General features: G+C 60.9%; 2 protein-coding genes and 1 pseudogene across 3 annotated transcripts; 1 reads left to right on the forward strand and 2 right to left on the reverse strand.

Moving 5' to 3' along the window:
* Positions 1-671: 671 nt before the first annotated feature.
* LOC141966721 (neuronal acetylcholine receptor subunit alpha-10-like) lies at positions 672-2,475 on the reverse strand. Its single transcript, XM_074919754.1, has 3 exons — positions 2,379-2,475; positions 1,556-1,952; positions 672-1,425 (listed from the first exon to the last, which is right to left on the reverse strand). The coding sequence occupies exons 2-3, from the start codon at positions 1,830-1,832 to the stop codon at positions 941-943; spliced, it is 762 nt and encodes a 253-aa protein (XP_074775855.1). The 5' UTR covers positions 1,833-1,952; positions 2,379-2,475; the 3' UTR covers positions 672-940.
* Positions 2,476-5,272: 2,797 nt separating this feature from the next.
* Positions 5,273-15,205, reverse strand: LOC141966728 (nuclear pore complex protein Nup98-Nup96-like). Of its 2 annotated transcripts, none has more exons than XR_012634613.1 (2): positions 14,843-15,205; positions 5,273-6,514 (listed from the first exon to the last, which is right to left on the reverse strand). XR_012634613.1 is itself a non-coding variant. In XM_074919767.1 (2 exons), exons 1-2 carry the CDS (start codon positions 7,527-7,529, stop codon positions 6,315-6,317), a joined length of 240 nt encoding a protein of 79 aa, XP_074775868.1. In that variant the 5' UTR covers positions 7,530-7,535; the 3' UTR covers positions 5,273-6,314. The 2 variants fall into 2 exon arrangements, 1 of the variants encoding a protein (XP_074775868.1); XM_074919767.1 differs by lacking the exon at positions 14,843-15,205 and adding an exon at positions 7,490-7,535.
* LOC141958801 (protein canopy homolog 3 pseudogene) lies at positions 7,879-9,692 on the forward strand (annotated as a pseudogene).
* Positions 15,206-16,734: the final 1,529 nt, after the last annotated feature.

Below are 16,734 nucleotides of genomic sequence, written 5' to 3' on the forward strand. Positions count from 1 at the left end.
GGCCGGGGCTTTCAGTCCCCTCTGGGAGAATTGTGGCTGTGGGTCGCACCCGCTGCTCCTGGTAATTTTGAAGGATGTGCTGTGTGCGCTGGATTCCGGTTTCTGGATTACGTGCTCTGTTTACTGGCTCACGGTTGCTGACTTTGTGCATTGGACTACGGCTTGTGGCTTTGTCTGTTAATGAGACTTAAGTCAGGTTGTTTGATCCCCATCTAAAACTGTTTTGGTCAAGTCTCCCATGGGGGTATTTGAAGGGACTGGGAACAAACCCTGGGAGGTGCGCTCAGCAAAAGCCCCTGGCGAGTCGATCGCAGAGGATCTGCCAAGCAGGCTGGCCCGGCCCCACCAAGCCCCCGACGTGCCCTAGAGGGGGATAAAGGCCCCGTAGTGGGCATGGAAAGTGTGCTGGGGCAGAGAGTCTGGGCTGTTCCCGCGTCGGGAAAGGTCAAGCCACGGCTGGGATTGCTTTTGTCGCGGGGCCGGGTGACCTGGGGGGGTCGTGCAGGAGGACGGAGAAGGCAGCTGTGTGCCCCAGGGGATTAGATCTGAGGTGAAAGGCTCTGCTCCCCCGCCCCCTGCTGCAGAGCTGCAGATGGGGCCGCAAGGGCCGGGCACGGCCCCATGGACAGGAGGGTCACCCCCCCAGAACCTCCCCACCCCAGGCAGGAGAGCCAGGTCACCCTCCAGGGTTTATTTAGTTTGGGTTTTGTTGGGTTTCTCAGGCGGGGGGTGGAATGGGACGATGTGGCCCTGGCTGGGGTGGGGCTCCCGCTGTCAGGTTCCTCTTGCCTGGTGCGGCTGGAGCTCCCACCCTGCAGCTGTGGGGGGCCAGGTGTCGGGATGAGCCGCTCTCAGGACACACCCATGGCCACCATTGTCCCTGGAGCGGGCGGGGGGCTGTGGGCAGTGGGTGCATCAGGGCGATGGGTCCAGGGGGCCATCAGGCAGCTCGGCCCAGCACCAGCACGCTCATGAGGAAGACCATGAGGAAGAAGACCCACATGAAGAAGCGGTCCATCACCTTGGCCACCTTCTTCCACTCGCCGGTGCGGCGCTGTGCAGCTCGGTGGCGTCGGAAGCAGCCGGCGATGTAGCCAACGTTCGTCAGCAGCCCATCGTGGTGGCACAGGCAGCGGTCTCGGGGACAGGCTCTGGCCTCAGCACCCACTTCCCCCCGGCCGGGGCTCTCCCCCAGCCCTGCAGCGTCCCCTCCATCCTCCCGCTCGCCCAGCGCCCGCCGGGGGCTCTTGCAGCTCTCGCCCACCTCGTAGACGCAGCAGAGCCGGGCCATGTGGTGCAGGATGAGCCGCCTGGCCCAGGGGGGCACGGGCCGGGCCCCCGGGCCACAGTGGTGGACGTTCATGATGAAGATGGTCAGCGCGGTTGAGGCCGTGATCATGGTCATGGTGGCGATGTAATACTTCCCTGCGTGGGCAACGGACGGTGATGCCGCGAAGGGGTGGAGAGCCCCACCCTCCCCTCCCCTGGCATGGGTGCTGCCCACCCACCCCCCCGCGGGTCCCGTGGGAGGGTTCTGGCTGCCGTCGAGGCTCACCGATGAGCGGGACGCTCTCCGAGGGTGGCATGCTCTCTGCCACCAGCAGCTGGAAGACGGTGAGGGCCAGCAGCACCGTCACCCCCAGCGAGACCTTCTCCCCCGAGTCAGCCGGCAGGTAGAAGCCGAGCGGCGCCAGGAAGGAGACCATGATGCAGGGCAGGAGCAGGTTGAAGATGTAGAAGGAGGCACGGCGGCGGAGGAGCAGGGTGTAGGTGACGTCGGGGTAGGGCTCGGAGCAGCAGCCATAGGTGATGACGTTCCTCGTGGCCGGCATGCCCAGCACCTCCCACTCCACATTCTCCACGAAATCCGTCAGGTCCGCAGTGTCCAGGCGGTTGTGGAGGTCGATCTGGTTCCCATTGTAGGTCCAGGAGCCGAAGGTGAGGCGGCAGCGCTGCCGGTCGAAGGGGAAGTAGGAGACGTCCACCTTGCAGGAGCTCTTGGTGATGGCGGGCCAGTCCCACATGATGAGCCCGTCGGAGCGCAGCACCACGTTGGTCTCCATTGAGCCGCCGAAGCGGTCGTCGGCGCTGGGGGCGGGACGGCCATAGGGCCGAGGTGGCCCCGAGCCCCACGTGGGCCGGGGCTTTGCAGGGCCGATCACCTGCCCCCGACGCCGTGTCCCCTCCCCGCATCACCCTGCCCCCAAAAGTGTGGGCTCGGGGGTGCCGGCCCCCCCCCGCCCTCGTCACCCACACCGGGAACGTCCCGGGGGCCCAAGGTTGGAAATATCTCCCACGCAGCCCCTCCCCAGTCCCAGCCAGAGCCCCCCCAGCTCCGGGAGCCGTTGTGGGGGGGGGGGGTGTCCAGCACAACCCACTTGTTGTAGAGGATGACGTCCGGCCGCCAGACGTAGCTGCTGGGGATGCGGATGCTGTCGATGCCGCCGTAGGTGTCCTCGTCCCAGGCGAGGTGGGCGTCCAGCCAGGCCTGGCGCACCCACAGGTAGGTGGTGAGGACCTGGTTCCTCTCGTCCTGCCGAGGGCAGTGGGTGCGTGCGGGGACAGACCCTGGTGCCACCCCCCCCTCAGCCCCCAACACTGCGAGGGTTCTGGGGGAGCTGAGCTGCCTTCCAGGGTGCTGCTTGTGGGGGGGTGGGAGCGATCTGAGTCACAGCACCCCAGAGTGATCCGGGTTGGAAAAGCCCCTGCAGCTCCTCCAGTGCCACCATGACCCTCCCCCTGACCGTTCCCAACTCCCCCAGATCCCTCAGCGCTGGCTCAGCCCGACTCTTCAACCCCCCCAGGGATCCCGGGGACTCCCCCCTGCCCTGGGCAGCCCATTCCAAGGCCCAACAGCCCCTTCTGCACAGAAATCCTTCCTCAGAGCCAGCCTGACCCTGCCCTGGGCAGCTTGAGGCCATTCCCTCGGGGCCTGGCGCTGGGGCCTTGGCTCCAGAGACTCATCCCCCCTCTCTGCCCCCTCCTGGCAGGGAGTTGCAGAGGGCCAGGAGGTCTCCCCTCAGCCTCCTCTGCTCCAGACTGAACCCCCCATCCCTCATCCAACCTCACGCTGCCGGGGGCTGTGCTGGTTTTGGGGGGCCTGAGCTGTCTTCAGGTGGTCTGAGCTGACCCGGGGGCAGCTGGGCTGGCTTTGGGGGGTCCTGGCTCGTTTCGAGGGATGAGCAGGACCCGCTGGGGAAGAGCAGAGCCCAGCTAAGCCGTGGCCAGGAGTGCGACGGGGCCGGTCCCGGTTTGGCTGGGCCGGGCCGCCGGCGCTGGTGCCACTCACCATGTCGATGATCTGGGAGAGGGTGACCTGGAGGGTGACGCTGAGCGCCCGCTCTGTGTCCTCCACGGGCCGCAGGGCGCTGGAGTAGTTGGCAAAGAGGTCGTGGAGCAACTTGTAGGCGAATCTGCCCTGAGCCCCCCAACAGCCTGCGGGGACCCAGAGTGGGGCTGGAGGGGCTGCAGGCGGGGGTGCAGCCAGAGCCCTCCCCAGGCACCCCCAGGAACCAGCTGAGTGCGGCCGGGGGAGCACACGGGGACCCCCGTCCCTCCTCGCCACCAGCCCGAGCCCCCCAACTCCACCGACGCCGTCCCCCACCCAGGGCTGCCCGACGTGCGGGGCTGCCGCTGCTCGCAGGGCTCAGGGGACCCTCTCCCCGGGGCCGGGGGGGGTGGGGGGGTGTCAGCGCCCCTCACTGCCCCTCCGCTGCTTACCCGGGGCCAGGAGGCAGCCGGCGAGGCAGAGGGTGAGCAGGGGGCCAGCTCCGGGCTCCATCCCGCCGCGTTCCCGCCCCGCGCAGGTCTCGGGGGACACGGGGGGGTGCCCGTGCTGCCTGCGAGCGCCGGGGTGACGTCAGGGCTGGGACAGCGCGGGGGGGCACGGCCCCCCCCAGGGAGCGACGATCTCCGTGCAGCGAGCCCTGTGCGGGGGGGGGGGGCGGGACGGAGGGTCCCCAGCCGGGCCCTGGCAGGGGGCCGGGACGGGGTTTGGGGGGTGACAAGGGCCGCGGCTCCGTGCTCTGGAAAGCACCGTCTCCAGGGGCCTCGGGGCCTGGGGGGCTGCGGGCTTTGGGGGTCGCTCCCCACGACCCTGGCTCAGAGCGAGCTGGGAAAGGAAACCTCAGGGCGGAACTCAGGGAGACGTGGGGGCACTGAAGCCCACCGAGGCCGGGGCAGGGCTGGTGGGAAGAGCCCAGGGTGGGCGCTGGGGGGCCCGGGGCGGGGGGACCGCGGTGCCGGACATCCCGGTCTCCGGCCTTGGTTAAAGAGCGAGGAAAGGGAAGAGTGTTCCCATTGAGAGCAAAATCCCGGGAGGTTAAGGGACGCGCCCAAGGAGACGCAGCAGCAAGTGGCAGAGGTCCCTGCCGCAGAGGTGCCGGAGCGTCGCCCCAGCTCCGGCCCTGCGGGAGGCCGCCGGCTCCCGCTGCCCCCGGCCCCTCCCTGGCACCTTTCCCACAGCGGTCCCCGGCAGCAGACGCCAAGCAGGGCGCCGATCGGTTTTAAGGCTGGAGGTTTTGTTTCCCGCCGGTGAATTATTCATCCCCAGCGCCGGGTCCCGGCCTCTGCCCAGGGCGGCAGCTGGGGTTGCAGGGACGCGATGAGGGTAACGCAAGAGGCGCAGCCGGCTGCCCCGGCTCCCCGCACCGCGCCGGGGGCACGTGCAGCGCCCAGGGGGCACCAACTGCTGCTGGTTTTACGGCTGCTCGTGCCCCTCACTGGGGAGCAGGAGCCCCCCAGCCCCCTCTGCAGAAGCCAGGGGCGGGCACCCGCTATCCCCCCACCCTGGGGTGCGGATCTGTGCCCAGCCGAGGATAATCGTCTGTGGTTTGTGTAACCCGGCTTTGGACACGCCGCTTCCAGCCTTGGCGAAGCCCTTCGGCCTCGCACAGAGAAGCGCTTCCCGCCCTTTGCCACGACGCCGGCCCCTGGCTCATCCCTCCCCTCTCCAGAAATCCCTGTTCCAAGCCAGGGCCTTCCCCTCTCCGCACCCCCTCGGCCTTCACCCCACCCTCCTCTCCCTCACGCCGCAGGAGGTGCCCAGCACCTGGCTGCAGCTCCCCACCGGCTCCCCCCGTCCTCCTCCGCTTTTCTTCCCGCTGGTCTTCCACAGCGCTGCAGCCTTCCCGAAGGGTCTTCCAGGCTCAGGCCCTCCCTTAAGTCTGCTTAAGCCCAGTCTAACCAGTAAGAGCCACGACGAGACGCAGCCACGGGGCTCCCAACCAGAAAACCTACGTAAAAAGCAAAGGAAACAGTGGGAATACTATAAACATTTTATTTATTGTTTTCAAAAAGACAGGAAAATAATCTAGATCATTTATTAATAATTTTTTTTTAATAAAAACCTTTACATAACCCCCATGCATCGAGACCTTCGGTGAGCCAACGCAAAGCAGCAGCAGGCGGGCTGGAAGCCGCTGGCTACTGCGAGCCGTGGCAGGAGGGGCCGCCGCAGTAACCCTGAAATCAGAGCAGACCGAGACACGTTTGGTTTCTTTCTTTTTTTCTTCCTCTTCTCCTTCTTCCAAAAATATTCAGTTTCTAAACAGAGCAAGAGTAGAGGCTGGACCCAGCGGAGCTCGGGGAGGGAGCCGGGGGGTCGTGGGGGAGACGGGGGCTCTGCTCAGTGCCCAGGGAGTTGGGGGGCTGGGGGGGTGTGATCGGTTTTGGTGTGGGGTTTTTTCCCCACTTTGGGCGCACAGTTTGCCCCCTCCCAGCAGAAACCCGGAGCCCCAGAGCGCGGCAGGGCCGGGGGGGTGTCGCTTCGCTTTGGGAGACGGAGAAGCGAAAGGCGGTTGCACGTTCCCCACTTACCAAGAGGAAAAGACGCTGCTGAAGGGGATTTTTACTCCCTCGGCACGCTCCCCCCCACCCCCCAGCGCATTTTCACCACAAAGCCCCGCTTAACGCCCCGCTTAGAGCCAGGTGGGGTGCAGGGCGCGGGGCCACCTGCCCTCGGAACCATCCCAGAATTCATCGAAACGTCCTCGGCGCCGCGACGGCGGGAGGGGAAGGACCTGCCCCTCCCCAGGTAGCAGCTCGGGGCAGGCAGGATGGGCAAAACGGGCTTTGTTGGTTCTAGAAGGGGGGGGCACGGCGCCGGGCAGGAAGGTCCAACGCCTCTCACCGCTCCCCCAGGTGACACACAAAATAATAATGAACTCCTGTGTCAGCCCACGGAATCAACTTTTTTTTTTTGAAAACTTCAACAGAAAAACCTGTGCGGGCAGAGACTCGGTGGTTCGTCCTGCGGACAAGGTGAAAGCCCCACACCCTGTCCCTCGGAGGAAGGACGGCGGAAGGACGGGCCCTCAGCGCGTGGTCAGCTCGCGCAGGTAGGACTGGGTGAGGCCGCGCAGCTCCTCCAAGGCGTAGTCCTCGGGCATGGGCAAGCGCCCGATGTGGGGGGCCAGCAGGCGCAGGGGCACGCGCTGGGGGTCCGGGGCGGCCTCGGCCAGGGGCTGCAGGCTCAGCACCACGCGCAGCAGGTTGGCCACGCGTTTGGCCATGTCTGCGGGGAGAAAAGGGAGAAAAAGGGAGCGTCGGCGGCGCGGCACAGCTCGGTTTGGGGTACCGCAGGGTCTGGGGTGCACTCAGCAGCGATTCGAGGGGAAAGTCTGCAGGAGCCAGCACAGGAGTGAGTGTGGCAGGGGGTTGTTCTTTTTTTGCAGAATTTGGGGTGAATTCAGCAGTAATTCGAGGGGAGATTGCTCCTGAGCGAGGACAGGAGCTCGCCTGGCAGACTTTTTTGGGGTGAATTTAGCAGCGATGCAAGGGGAAATTCCTCGGGAGCCAGGACAGGAGCTTTCCTGGCAGAGCTGCATGCAGGGCAAGTGCTGGAGCAAGCCCCGGCTCCCCTCCCCACCCGCAGCCTCCCCATCCCACAGGCGGAGGAACAGCCACACCGACAGCCCGCAGCGGTGGGGCGTAAAACCAGTGTCCCCGGGGGCTACCGGCGTCCCTGAGTCACTGTGTTCTAACGGAGAATAAAGTCTCCCATGGGGGTATTTGAAGGGACTGGGAACAAACCCTGGGAGGTGCGCTCAGCAAAAGCCCCTGGCGAGTCGATCGCAGAGGATCTGCCAAGCAGGCTGGCCCGGCCCCACCAAGCCCCCGACGTGCCCTAGAGGGGGATAAAGGCCCCGTAGTGGGCATGAAAAGTGTGCTGGGGCAGAGAGTCTGGGCTGTTCCCGCGTCGGGAAAGGTCAAGCCACGGCTGGGATTGCTTTTGTCGCGGGGCCGGGTGCCCTGGGGGGGTCGTGCAGGAGGACGGAGAAGGCAGCTGTGTGCCCCAGGGGATTAGATCTGAGGTGAAAGAGCCAAGGACCTGACCTGTCCCATCCCCCTGTTCCTGCAGTGGGTGCCCCGCAGCCCCCGGGCTCTGGAGGGGGCAGGAGGCAGGAGCAGGGTGCAGGCAGGCACAGTCCCTGCCTGCTCTGGCAGGAGCGGCTCTGGGCCAAGCAAACGTCCCCGTCGTGGTGCTTACGGACACGGGGCCGCACAGAGGGGACAAAAACAAACAACATCCCTAAGGTTGTAGATGATCTTCTGACAATATTTCCGTCAGGCAGATGGTCCAGAGGTGCACTCTCCCCACAAGGTACGCACCTAAATTCAAGACAACAACAATGAACACAGAATTACCGCCTCCCGCTAGAGGAGGTATTTCACCTGTGACACTTAAAACCCTGAGCCCGAACACACAGCAGCAGTGATGACCCAGCGGGCGGGCACTGGGCCCTGTCCTTCCTCCCCGGGCGCTTCCCTGGCGGGTGGGAGAGCTCCGCGCTGCGCAGCATCACCTGGGCTGCGTCTCCCACACGCAAAACAACCGCACAACGGGGCCCCTTACACTTACTGCCGACACGACATAGAATGACAAATACTACCAACATCAAAACATCATTCGGGATACTGAAAGCCATTGCTGCACGACAGCGTCAGCACCTTCTCTGTGAAAAACTGTCGCTTTGGCGGGGGGGGGTAGGCGGGCGCGGGCCGAGAGCGTGGCGCCGGGCTCTGCGCCCGGGGGTCGGGCGGCCCCGGAACCGGAGCCGTGGCGGCGAAATGGACCGGGTGCGTCCGCCCAGCAAGCGCGAGGTGTGCAAGCGCGTGGCAGCGGAGCCGAAATCTGCTTTTGAGGAGACTGGCAACGCCAAGGAGGTGACCGACACCAAGTGCAGCTTCCTGGATGGGAAGGGCTCTGCCGTCAAGTACACGCAGTCGGATATCGGAAAACATCTGTAAGCGGCTGCGGGATTACAACCTGCGTGAGGAGAGGAGCGGCAGGAACAGACTCGCCAAGGGCATGTCGGAGACGTTCGAGGCCCTGCACAACCTGGTGCACAAGGCCGTCGAGGTGGTGACGGACATCCCCCGTGAGCTGTGGAACGAGACCTCTGCTGAGGCGGCTGACCTCAAATGTGCTGGCGGAGGAGTACGCAGACGTGATCGAGGACTGGCACGGGCACCACCAGACGGAGGATCTCTCCCAGCTTCTCTGCGCTGACCACGTGCGGGAAGGGAGGACACAAGCTGCCTGGCAGAGAAGTGGCGTGGCAAGAAGGGTGACTTGGCGAGCGTGCGGGAGAAGCAGAGCAAGAAAAAGAGCAGGACGGAGAAGGGCTGGAAGGACGAGAGCGAGGGAGCTGCCGGCCTCCCGGCAGCGGGGGAGGCCCTGGAGGAGAGCGGGCCCCAGGAGGAGGCTCGGCTTGCCCACAGCCCGGCCGATGAGCTGTGGGCGTGGGGGCTGCCCTGCCGCATCCTGTGGGTGACAAAGGAAGGGGGACTGGCATCGCAGCGGGAGCGACTGCGGGGAGGCTGGACCGATGTCCGGGTGGCCGGAGGGCCCGGCCCAGCCTTGCCCGCCCGGGTGCGGTCCTGCGAGCAGCGGGGTGAGGGGGGCCGTTCACGGAGCCGCCAGCTCCGCGCCTGCAGGCGGGGGGGCGCGAACGCTGAGCACAGAGATCCACGCGCTGGGTTTTCCAGATAGAGTTCTGTGCTGGCGTCAGTGCCGTTTGTAAAAGCGCCAGCCAGTTCCATGGGACTGACTGATATCCAGGAGCGACTGCCTCCGGCGTACGTGTTGTAAATGACTTTTGCAGCCCGTCCTCATTAATGCTCTTCTGTAGTTCTTTAATAACAGACAAATGCCGTCCTTCCCAACGTGGCTGATGTCCCAGCTCATAGCTTACAGGAGCAAGAATCTTTCTCGCCGTGTCCCCATGCCCTTGCGCCAAGGCTTCTCACCTCACTGTTACCCACGGATCATCCCCAGCTAAGGAGAGCACAGCCCAGGTTTTTTCAGGATTTACAGCGTCAGGGTCTGAAAGCTTATCACAGCCAAAAGACCCAGCATATAAATCTTGCTCCCGGGGTTCAAAACCTGCATCCTCGCACTCTGTGTTCTCATGCTCTGTGTTAACAGCCTGGCCACGTTCATTATTTTGGGTTTGGGGGATTTTTTAAAAATTATATTGGGGAACTCTTGGTGTTTAAATCTGCAAAGAGAGAGATAAAAGAAATATACAGAAGATGGGGACAGCACTCAGCGTTGAAAGGGGGAGGGACGCCCCTCGCTGAGGTTTTCCAAAATTAGGGAAAGATACCTTTGGCACAATCATAACAGAAAAGGAAACTGATAATATGGTGCCAAGAGGAATGGCCATTCCTGACAAGAAACAGAGGAGGAGGGCCAATGGGTGTACGGCCTCCGAAAGGAACAGTTACACCCCATCAGCAGAAATTGCTCGGAATCATTTTGGAGGATTCTGAGAGTCAAGATATTGATTCTCGGCATGTCTAGTAGAATGGGGGTCAACCAAGACAGAAAACCTCCTGGATAAAAAGTGAAGGGAGTTGACTTCCTCCAGCTCCTGCAGCTGAAGAATCTGAACCGCCTTTCAGAGTGCTGGCGTGTATCCAGCGCCTCTGGATTCCAGCCCAAAGCCTGGAGCGGGCCCTGGGGCAGGCGCCGGCGTCTCTCCAGTAACAGCAGCCAGGGGACACGAGCCTTGGAAACAAGGGGATTTAGTCGCTTGGCAGGCAGAAGCGCCTCGCTTACGGGCTGCTGCTGAAAAATGTGCTCAGCCGGGAATTGTCACCCCTGACTGGAATGATAGGAAAACTATTACAAGAACTATTTCAAACAGAGGAAAGGGAAAAGATTTTCCAACAAAAGTGAGAGAGTAACTGATTTGTCAAAAGTTTTGGAATGGAGACAAAGATCAGACGAGCACCGAAGTGATTATTAGGGCCGATTGAAGGCTACTTTACTCATTATGGGGCATGACCCCTGAAAATTTCCAAGAGCCACTAGCTATTTTGGGGTTTTGGAGAAACTCACGCCAGGCTGGCAAGGTGAAACAGTCAAATCTTGAACGTTGCTGGTTTTGCTTTTGACCGGAGAGGTGGCGAAAGGTTAAAACTTGAGAAGAAGCAAGAGCAAGGAAAGAAAGAAAGCGAAATTAGGTTGCTGGCTGCAGCGATTGCCCAAACCTATAACCCAAGAGGGAGAGGTCGGGGATTTCCCCGAGGCAGAATGAGGGGAAGGCGGACGCGAGGCAGAATTCCTCCCATCTCTCAATATGCCAGTTCTCTAGAGTGCTTCTGCTGTGGGAATCTGGGCCGCAGGCAGAGAGAGAGCCCGCTGAGACCCGTGTCTGCACAAGGAGGATCTCCACCTGCCAGACCTCCCCGACCTCACTCATCTTCTCTGGGAACCGAAAGAACAACGGGACCCCTTGGAACCAAGGTACACGAGCACGGTCAGATTTCTGCAAAGGTAAACAGAATCGTTTTGGGTAAGGACTTGGTTTGGGGTAACTTTGTGATCTCTCCCAATTCCCCTACTGGCCTTCTGGGCCTCTACTGAATTTTGAAGTTCCTCACATTCCAAATGATCGTACAGAGAGCAGTAGGGGAAGCGATAAAACATGGATCTACCCCTTTGACGAGACCTTTTGCAGGAACCTGGTACGTTTATCTCCTTGGCTCTAACAGGGATTCGGTCGATTTGAATGGGCTCAAAAATAATTGAATTGGGAGGTCAAAACCCAAATGATTTGAACGATGTACGCTTTGAATTGGCTGCGGCTCCCAGAGAACTTTGAAGTCCAACAGGAGATGCAGTGGGATGGTTAAAATCAGCTGAGCCAGTTGTGATAAAAACAGAAGGAGGGACGACTCCTTCAGCTTGGCAATATCCAATTATAAATGAGGCCATTCCCAGTATAGAAAAACAAACTGTGCGGTTTTTTTAAGTTTTGAAGGAGTGTCGTAGTCCTTGTAACACTCCAATGTTACCAGTTAGTAAACATAAAGCAGATAACGATGGAGATGCTGAATATAGATTTGTTCGAGATTTACGAGCTGTACATGAGCAGGTCACGGCTTCACACCCTGTGGTACCAGATCCTAGGCTGATTTTAACACAGATTCCAGTCCGGGCACAGTATTTCACGGGGCTTAATCTTACAGGAGCTTTCTTTGGCGTTCCAATTGCAGAAGAAAGCCAATCAGTCTTTGCCTTCACGTGGCACGGGAAGCAGTTCCCCTGGGCTAGGTTACCACTAGGATTTTACCAGTTCTCCAACAGTATTTTCTCAAATTTTGAAAAATTATTTACAAAATTTGTTTTTTCCAGGTAAGTCTGCCTGGATACAATATGTTGGTGATTTGTTACTGGCAAGCAAAACTAAGGATGACTGTATCAGGCATTCTGAGTATCTGTGTATCCAGCTGGTTAACAAGGGACACCGTGCATCTCTGTCCAAGTGACCGCTATGCGCAAACAGCGGGCGAAATATCTTGGGTTCATATTAAAGCCAGGACTTCCTGATTATTCAAAGCCTTTTACATTCTGTTGTGATGAAAAGAATTGCAAGAGGGGTGTTAGTACAAACTTTAGGACCACACGAACGACCTGTTACCTATTTTTCTCCCAAATTAGACCCAGTGACTGAAGGAACTCCTTTTTGCATTAGAGCAATAGCAGCAGCAGCTGGAACGACAGAAGAAACCCCAGGACAATTGTCCGAGGACATCCACTGACGGTCTGTGTGCCCCATTACGTAGAGATACCGTTAAAACAATATGCAGAGAAAGCTTTCTCTCCTCAAGGGGCGCACAGAGACAGTCCTATCCTTGGCTAATCGTTTGAAGTTGGAAAGGTGCAATACATTGAACCCTGCCACCCTAATGCCTTCACCCTCCCATGGAGAGAAAGATAACCAGAACCGTGTTCAGTTATGAAGCCAAAGCAGCACACTGCGAGACGGTTTACAGGATCAGCCTTTAGATAACCCTGACTTGAACCTCTTCACGGACGGCTCCTCCTGTTATGCAGGAGGTCGCAGATGTCCCCGGTTTCGCAGGGGCTACGGAAACGCGGGTACTCTCGGCGGGACCTTTGCCTGCACCTTTGGGGGCACAGGGAGCGGGAATAATTGCTCTCGCAGAAGCTGCAAATTACGCAAGAGGACAAGAGGTAACATTTATACGGACTCTAAATACGCTTTTGGTATCTGCCACGCGACTGGGACTTTATGGCAAGAATGGGGCTGCTTACCATCAGCTGGGAAGACTATGGCTCATGGCAAGCAGCTCAAGGCATTACTGGAGGCGCTACAACCACCCTCTGAGATTTCTGCCACCTGTATAACAGCACCTACCCAGAGGCAAGATAGGATTTCAGAAGGAGATGCTTGAGCTGACCAAGCAGCCAGAGCCGCAGCACGACAGGTGGTGTCTATCGTGTCATTATCACATCGTGAGGCGATATCGAACTCCCGGAGATAAAGAAGTTACCTGAAGACCTCCCTGGCGAAGAAAAGGAGCAGTGGATCCGGCCTGGAGCCCAGCCACAAGGAGAACAACGGGTGCTCAGTCTCAAGCCTCTTCTTCCACAAAGGTATTTGTTACCGGTGACGCGATGGCATCACAAAAACACTCATGGGGGGCCAGAGAGCTTAGCACTCCCGATTCAAAGACTTGGGGCTGCCCCGGGAATTAGTGCAGCAGCCAAAAGAATCTGTGAAGGGTGTAAACTTTGTAAACAATATGCTTCTGTATGAATTAAGGCACCCAGCGGAAAAAGACCTCCAGCCACCTTTCCTTTTCAAAAGCTCCCAACTGACAGCGCTGCCATGCCAGAAACAATGGGCTACTCTGCCATGTTAGCGATAGAAGCTTTTCCTACTAGGAAAAAGGAGGCAAAAGCAGTAGTAGAAATTTTACTGAAGGAAACAATTCCCAGATACGGAGTTCCTGAAGTCACCGATTCTGATCGAGGGGGTCATTTCAGAGCTGCGGTTTGAATTCAGATTTGTAATTCCTTTGGCATTTTTTGTTTCATACTCATCTGGTATTCAGAATCATCTGGTCAAGTAGAACGAATGAACAGAACCTTAGAAGAAAAATTAGTTAAGGCTTGTAAACAGGCTTGCCTAAAGTGGCCTGATGCTTTACATGTAGTGTTCCGGGATATAAGGAATACCCCAAGAAGCCAATTGGGATTTCCCCAGCTGAAATTTTATTTGGGAGAATACTTGCTGTGCCTGGTACAGTCTTTTGGATGGAGATGAACTGGTTACACAATATCTGTAATATCTGCAAAATGCTTTTTTTTAAAAAACACACAATCCTGCTGATGGGTATCAGGCACTTACCCCGAGATTGAAGTTCATGACATCCTGGTTTCCGAACTTAAGGACCTGGTTAAAGAAAGTAATTGTCGCTGTTCTAACAACTCTAGTCATACTAGTCTGTGTGACTGACCGGTTTCAGTGCTGCCCTGGTTGTGGTTCTTTTATAAAGCAGAAAATAGAGAGATGTGGAATGATAAATAAGAAGGATCGCAGGAGTGCAATGGAAAAACCAAAGGAGGGAACTCGTAAAAGGAAGAAGCTTTAGAAAAACTCCTTTCTCTCAGGATATTGTTAACAGCAGGAAAAATTAATAAGTGGCTATCGTTTGACAGGTTTAATTACCAGCGCCCAGGCGCTCTGGGAACAATCCTGACAGTTTGAGATTGGTCAGAAGCCGAGTAACCGCGATGACCCGCGGCCTGGCGGCCCTGCTGCTCGCTGCCCCCACCCGGGGCCGTGCCCCCCGCCCCGGCAGCCTGAAGGGACAGGCCGACGCCCCCCGGCAGGCCCCGGTCCCCTCCCCGCGCACCTGCTCGGAGGCCTCGGCCTCGCAGCCGCAGCCCCTGGCGAGGCGCAGGGGGGCCCGGCCGGGCGCGGGGCCGCTGCGGGCTCCGGGAGGGGCCCGACCCCCCCAGCCACGGGAGAGCGGCGGGGGGGAGCAGGAGCCGCACCCAGGGCCCCCAGGGCTCCCGGGGCCCGCCAGTACCATTAGTGTCCCCAGTGCTCCCAGTGTCCCCCAGTACCCACAGTGCCCCTGTGGGGCCCCACCCGTCACCCTGCTCAGGCAGAGCGGCCGCGGAACCCCCCAGGGGCTGCCCAGTGGGAGCACTGGGGGTACTGGGAGCAGAACGGTGAGTCTGCCGGGGCTCAGAGACCCTCGCTCCGGCTTTGGGCAGTGCGGGTGGGTGTGCGGGTGGGCGGCGGGCAGGGGTTGAACCCCGCCGTGCTGGGGGGGGCCTGCAGGGATCCCCCACCTCCGAGGCAGCGGAGGGACGGGGGGAGGCTCCCTCGGCACAGCACCCACCCCCCAGACCAGGATCCCGTCCGCAGCCCAGCGATTTCCTTCTCCCAATTCCTTGTCGGCGCCCCTTCCCGAGACGGGGCTCCCCGCTGCCCGGCCTCCCTCCCCTCTGCTTCCCCACTCCCGGCCCCGCGACCCCGGCACCGGGGCAGCCGGGGAACGAGGTGCTCACCTGGGGGGCGGCTGAAATCCTTCCGCCTCTCTGGCAGCTCCCGCAGGGCTCAGGATGGGGTGACTGGCCCTGGCTCTGCCTCCGCCTCCTCCTCTTCTGGCGATGGCCCTGCTCCGTCCTCACCGCGTACACTGCCAGGGCATTGCTCGGGGTGTTTGTCTTCTCGCCGGGAGCGCCCGACACCGGCGTGGGCTGGGCCTCTGCTTCGGCGGCAGCGCCCGCCCTCGGCCTTGGAGCGGCTGCAGTTTCCGTTGAGGACCTGGCAGGGGCCGCAGCCTCTGGGGTCTGTTCCCAGCCCCAGAGCCCTTCTCTCCCCTCGGAGGGCACGGAGAAGCCTTCCTTCAGCAGCACCCGGTAGGCGTGGGCCAGGCCCCAGCACGTCGCCGCGACCCGCGCTCCTCTGCAATTACACTTTCTCCAGAAAATCCCCGAAGCTCCAACGAGGGAGGAATAGGGCAGCCAAGTTCCAGTGCCCCGCAGGCGCCCGCGGGCCCAGGCACTTGCCCGGGCGACCCCGCACCCCCAGCCGCTCGCAACACTCCAGCCCCGGGGCCGAGCTCCGGGGGATTCTCTCCAACAGCTGCTTCGCCCCCAACCCAGCCCGAGCCGCGGGCAGGAACACGCCGGCTCCCAGCAGCGAGGCGCCGGCAGGGAACGCCAGCAGCCCCGGGACCCTCGGCACGCCCGGAACTCTCCAGCACAGCCGCACACAGCCCCCGGGCCGCCTCCCGCCCGACAGCAGCGCCGGGACCTGCCCGCGGCGCCACGGGGCGGCGGCAGCGCCGGCACGCCGCTCGGCAGCCGCGGCGACCAAACCTGCGGGGGCCAAGGGACCGCCGGGAGGCGCCGTCTGTCCCGGCTCAGCCCCGAGGCCGGGCGGGGTCTGAGCCCGGCCGGTGGCCGCTCCCCTCCCGCCCCCCGGTAACACGCGGGAGGGACGCGGCGGCGGGAGCCGCCGGCGGAGCGGAGAAGCGGCGCCGGGCCGGTCCCGGCCCCGCGCGAACGAGCCGCGCTCCCGTCCCACGCGATGGGCAGCCGCCCCGGCCACTGCGGGCCCGGAGCCCAGCTCCCCTCCCGCCCGGCCCGAGGCCCGCCCCCTCTCCCGGCCGAGCCCGGGGCGGCTCCGCAGCGGGGGGCGGGCAGGGCCTTTCCGCGGGGACCGGGGCGGCCAGGAGGGGGGCGCCCCCCGGAGGCCGGGGGGGGCCGCGCCGCGACCTGAGCTTCAGCCCCCTCGGCGCCCGGCACCAACGCCACCCGCGAGGTGCTGAGCCCCCTCGGCGCCGGCACCCGCGTTATGGCCGGGCAAAGCCGATTTTTATAAAAATATATCATTTTATTGGGTTCCATCGAGTGAGGGTGGGAAGCAATAGGCAAAGCAGCGCTGGGTGCAGGGAGAGCCGCAGCTCTGCCACACGCACCCCGAGTTCAAAACAACAGAGGTTTTTATACTCCTGTGCCACCGTCTTTAACCAGCCCTCTCTCGTCAGACGATTGTCCTGCTTTTCTCCAGCGGGTCCTTTGAGATGCTCGGGGCTTTGTCCTCCCCTGCGGGGTCTTTTGGAAGTCTCGGAGCCTTGGTCTCTTGGCGCGCTTTTCTCCTCCTGGATCTTTTAAAAGCCTCATGATCCCATCTTTTGGCGGCTTTTCTCCAAGCAGCAGTCACAGGTTAGCTCTAGGTGGGGGGGGTGTTCCGAGAAGCGGTTACCTATCAGCTCTAGGTGATGGGGTTCCCAAGAAGCGGTTACCTATCAGCTCTAGGTGATGGGGTTCCCGAGAAGCGGTTACCTATCAGCTCTAGGTGATGGGGTTCCCAAGAAGTAGTTACATTTTTCCAACCGAATGCCATACTTGATATTTTATCCATATATATTCAAACATTCATTGTAATACGG

This window comes from Athene noctua, chromosome 1 (assembly GCF_965140245.1).
Source record: "Athene noctua chromosome 1, bAthNoc1.hap1.1, whole genome shotgun sequence".
Classification (NCBI taxonomy): Eukaryota; Metazoa; Chordata; class Aves; order Strigiformes; family Strigidae; genus Athene; species Athene noctua.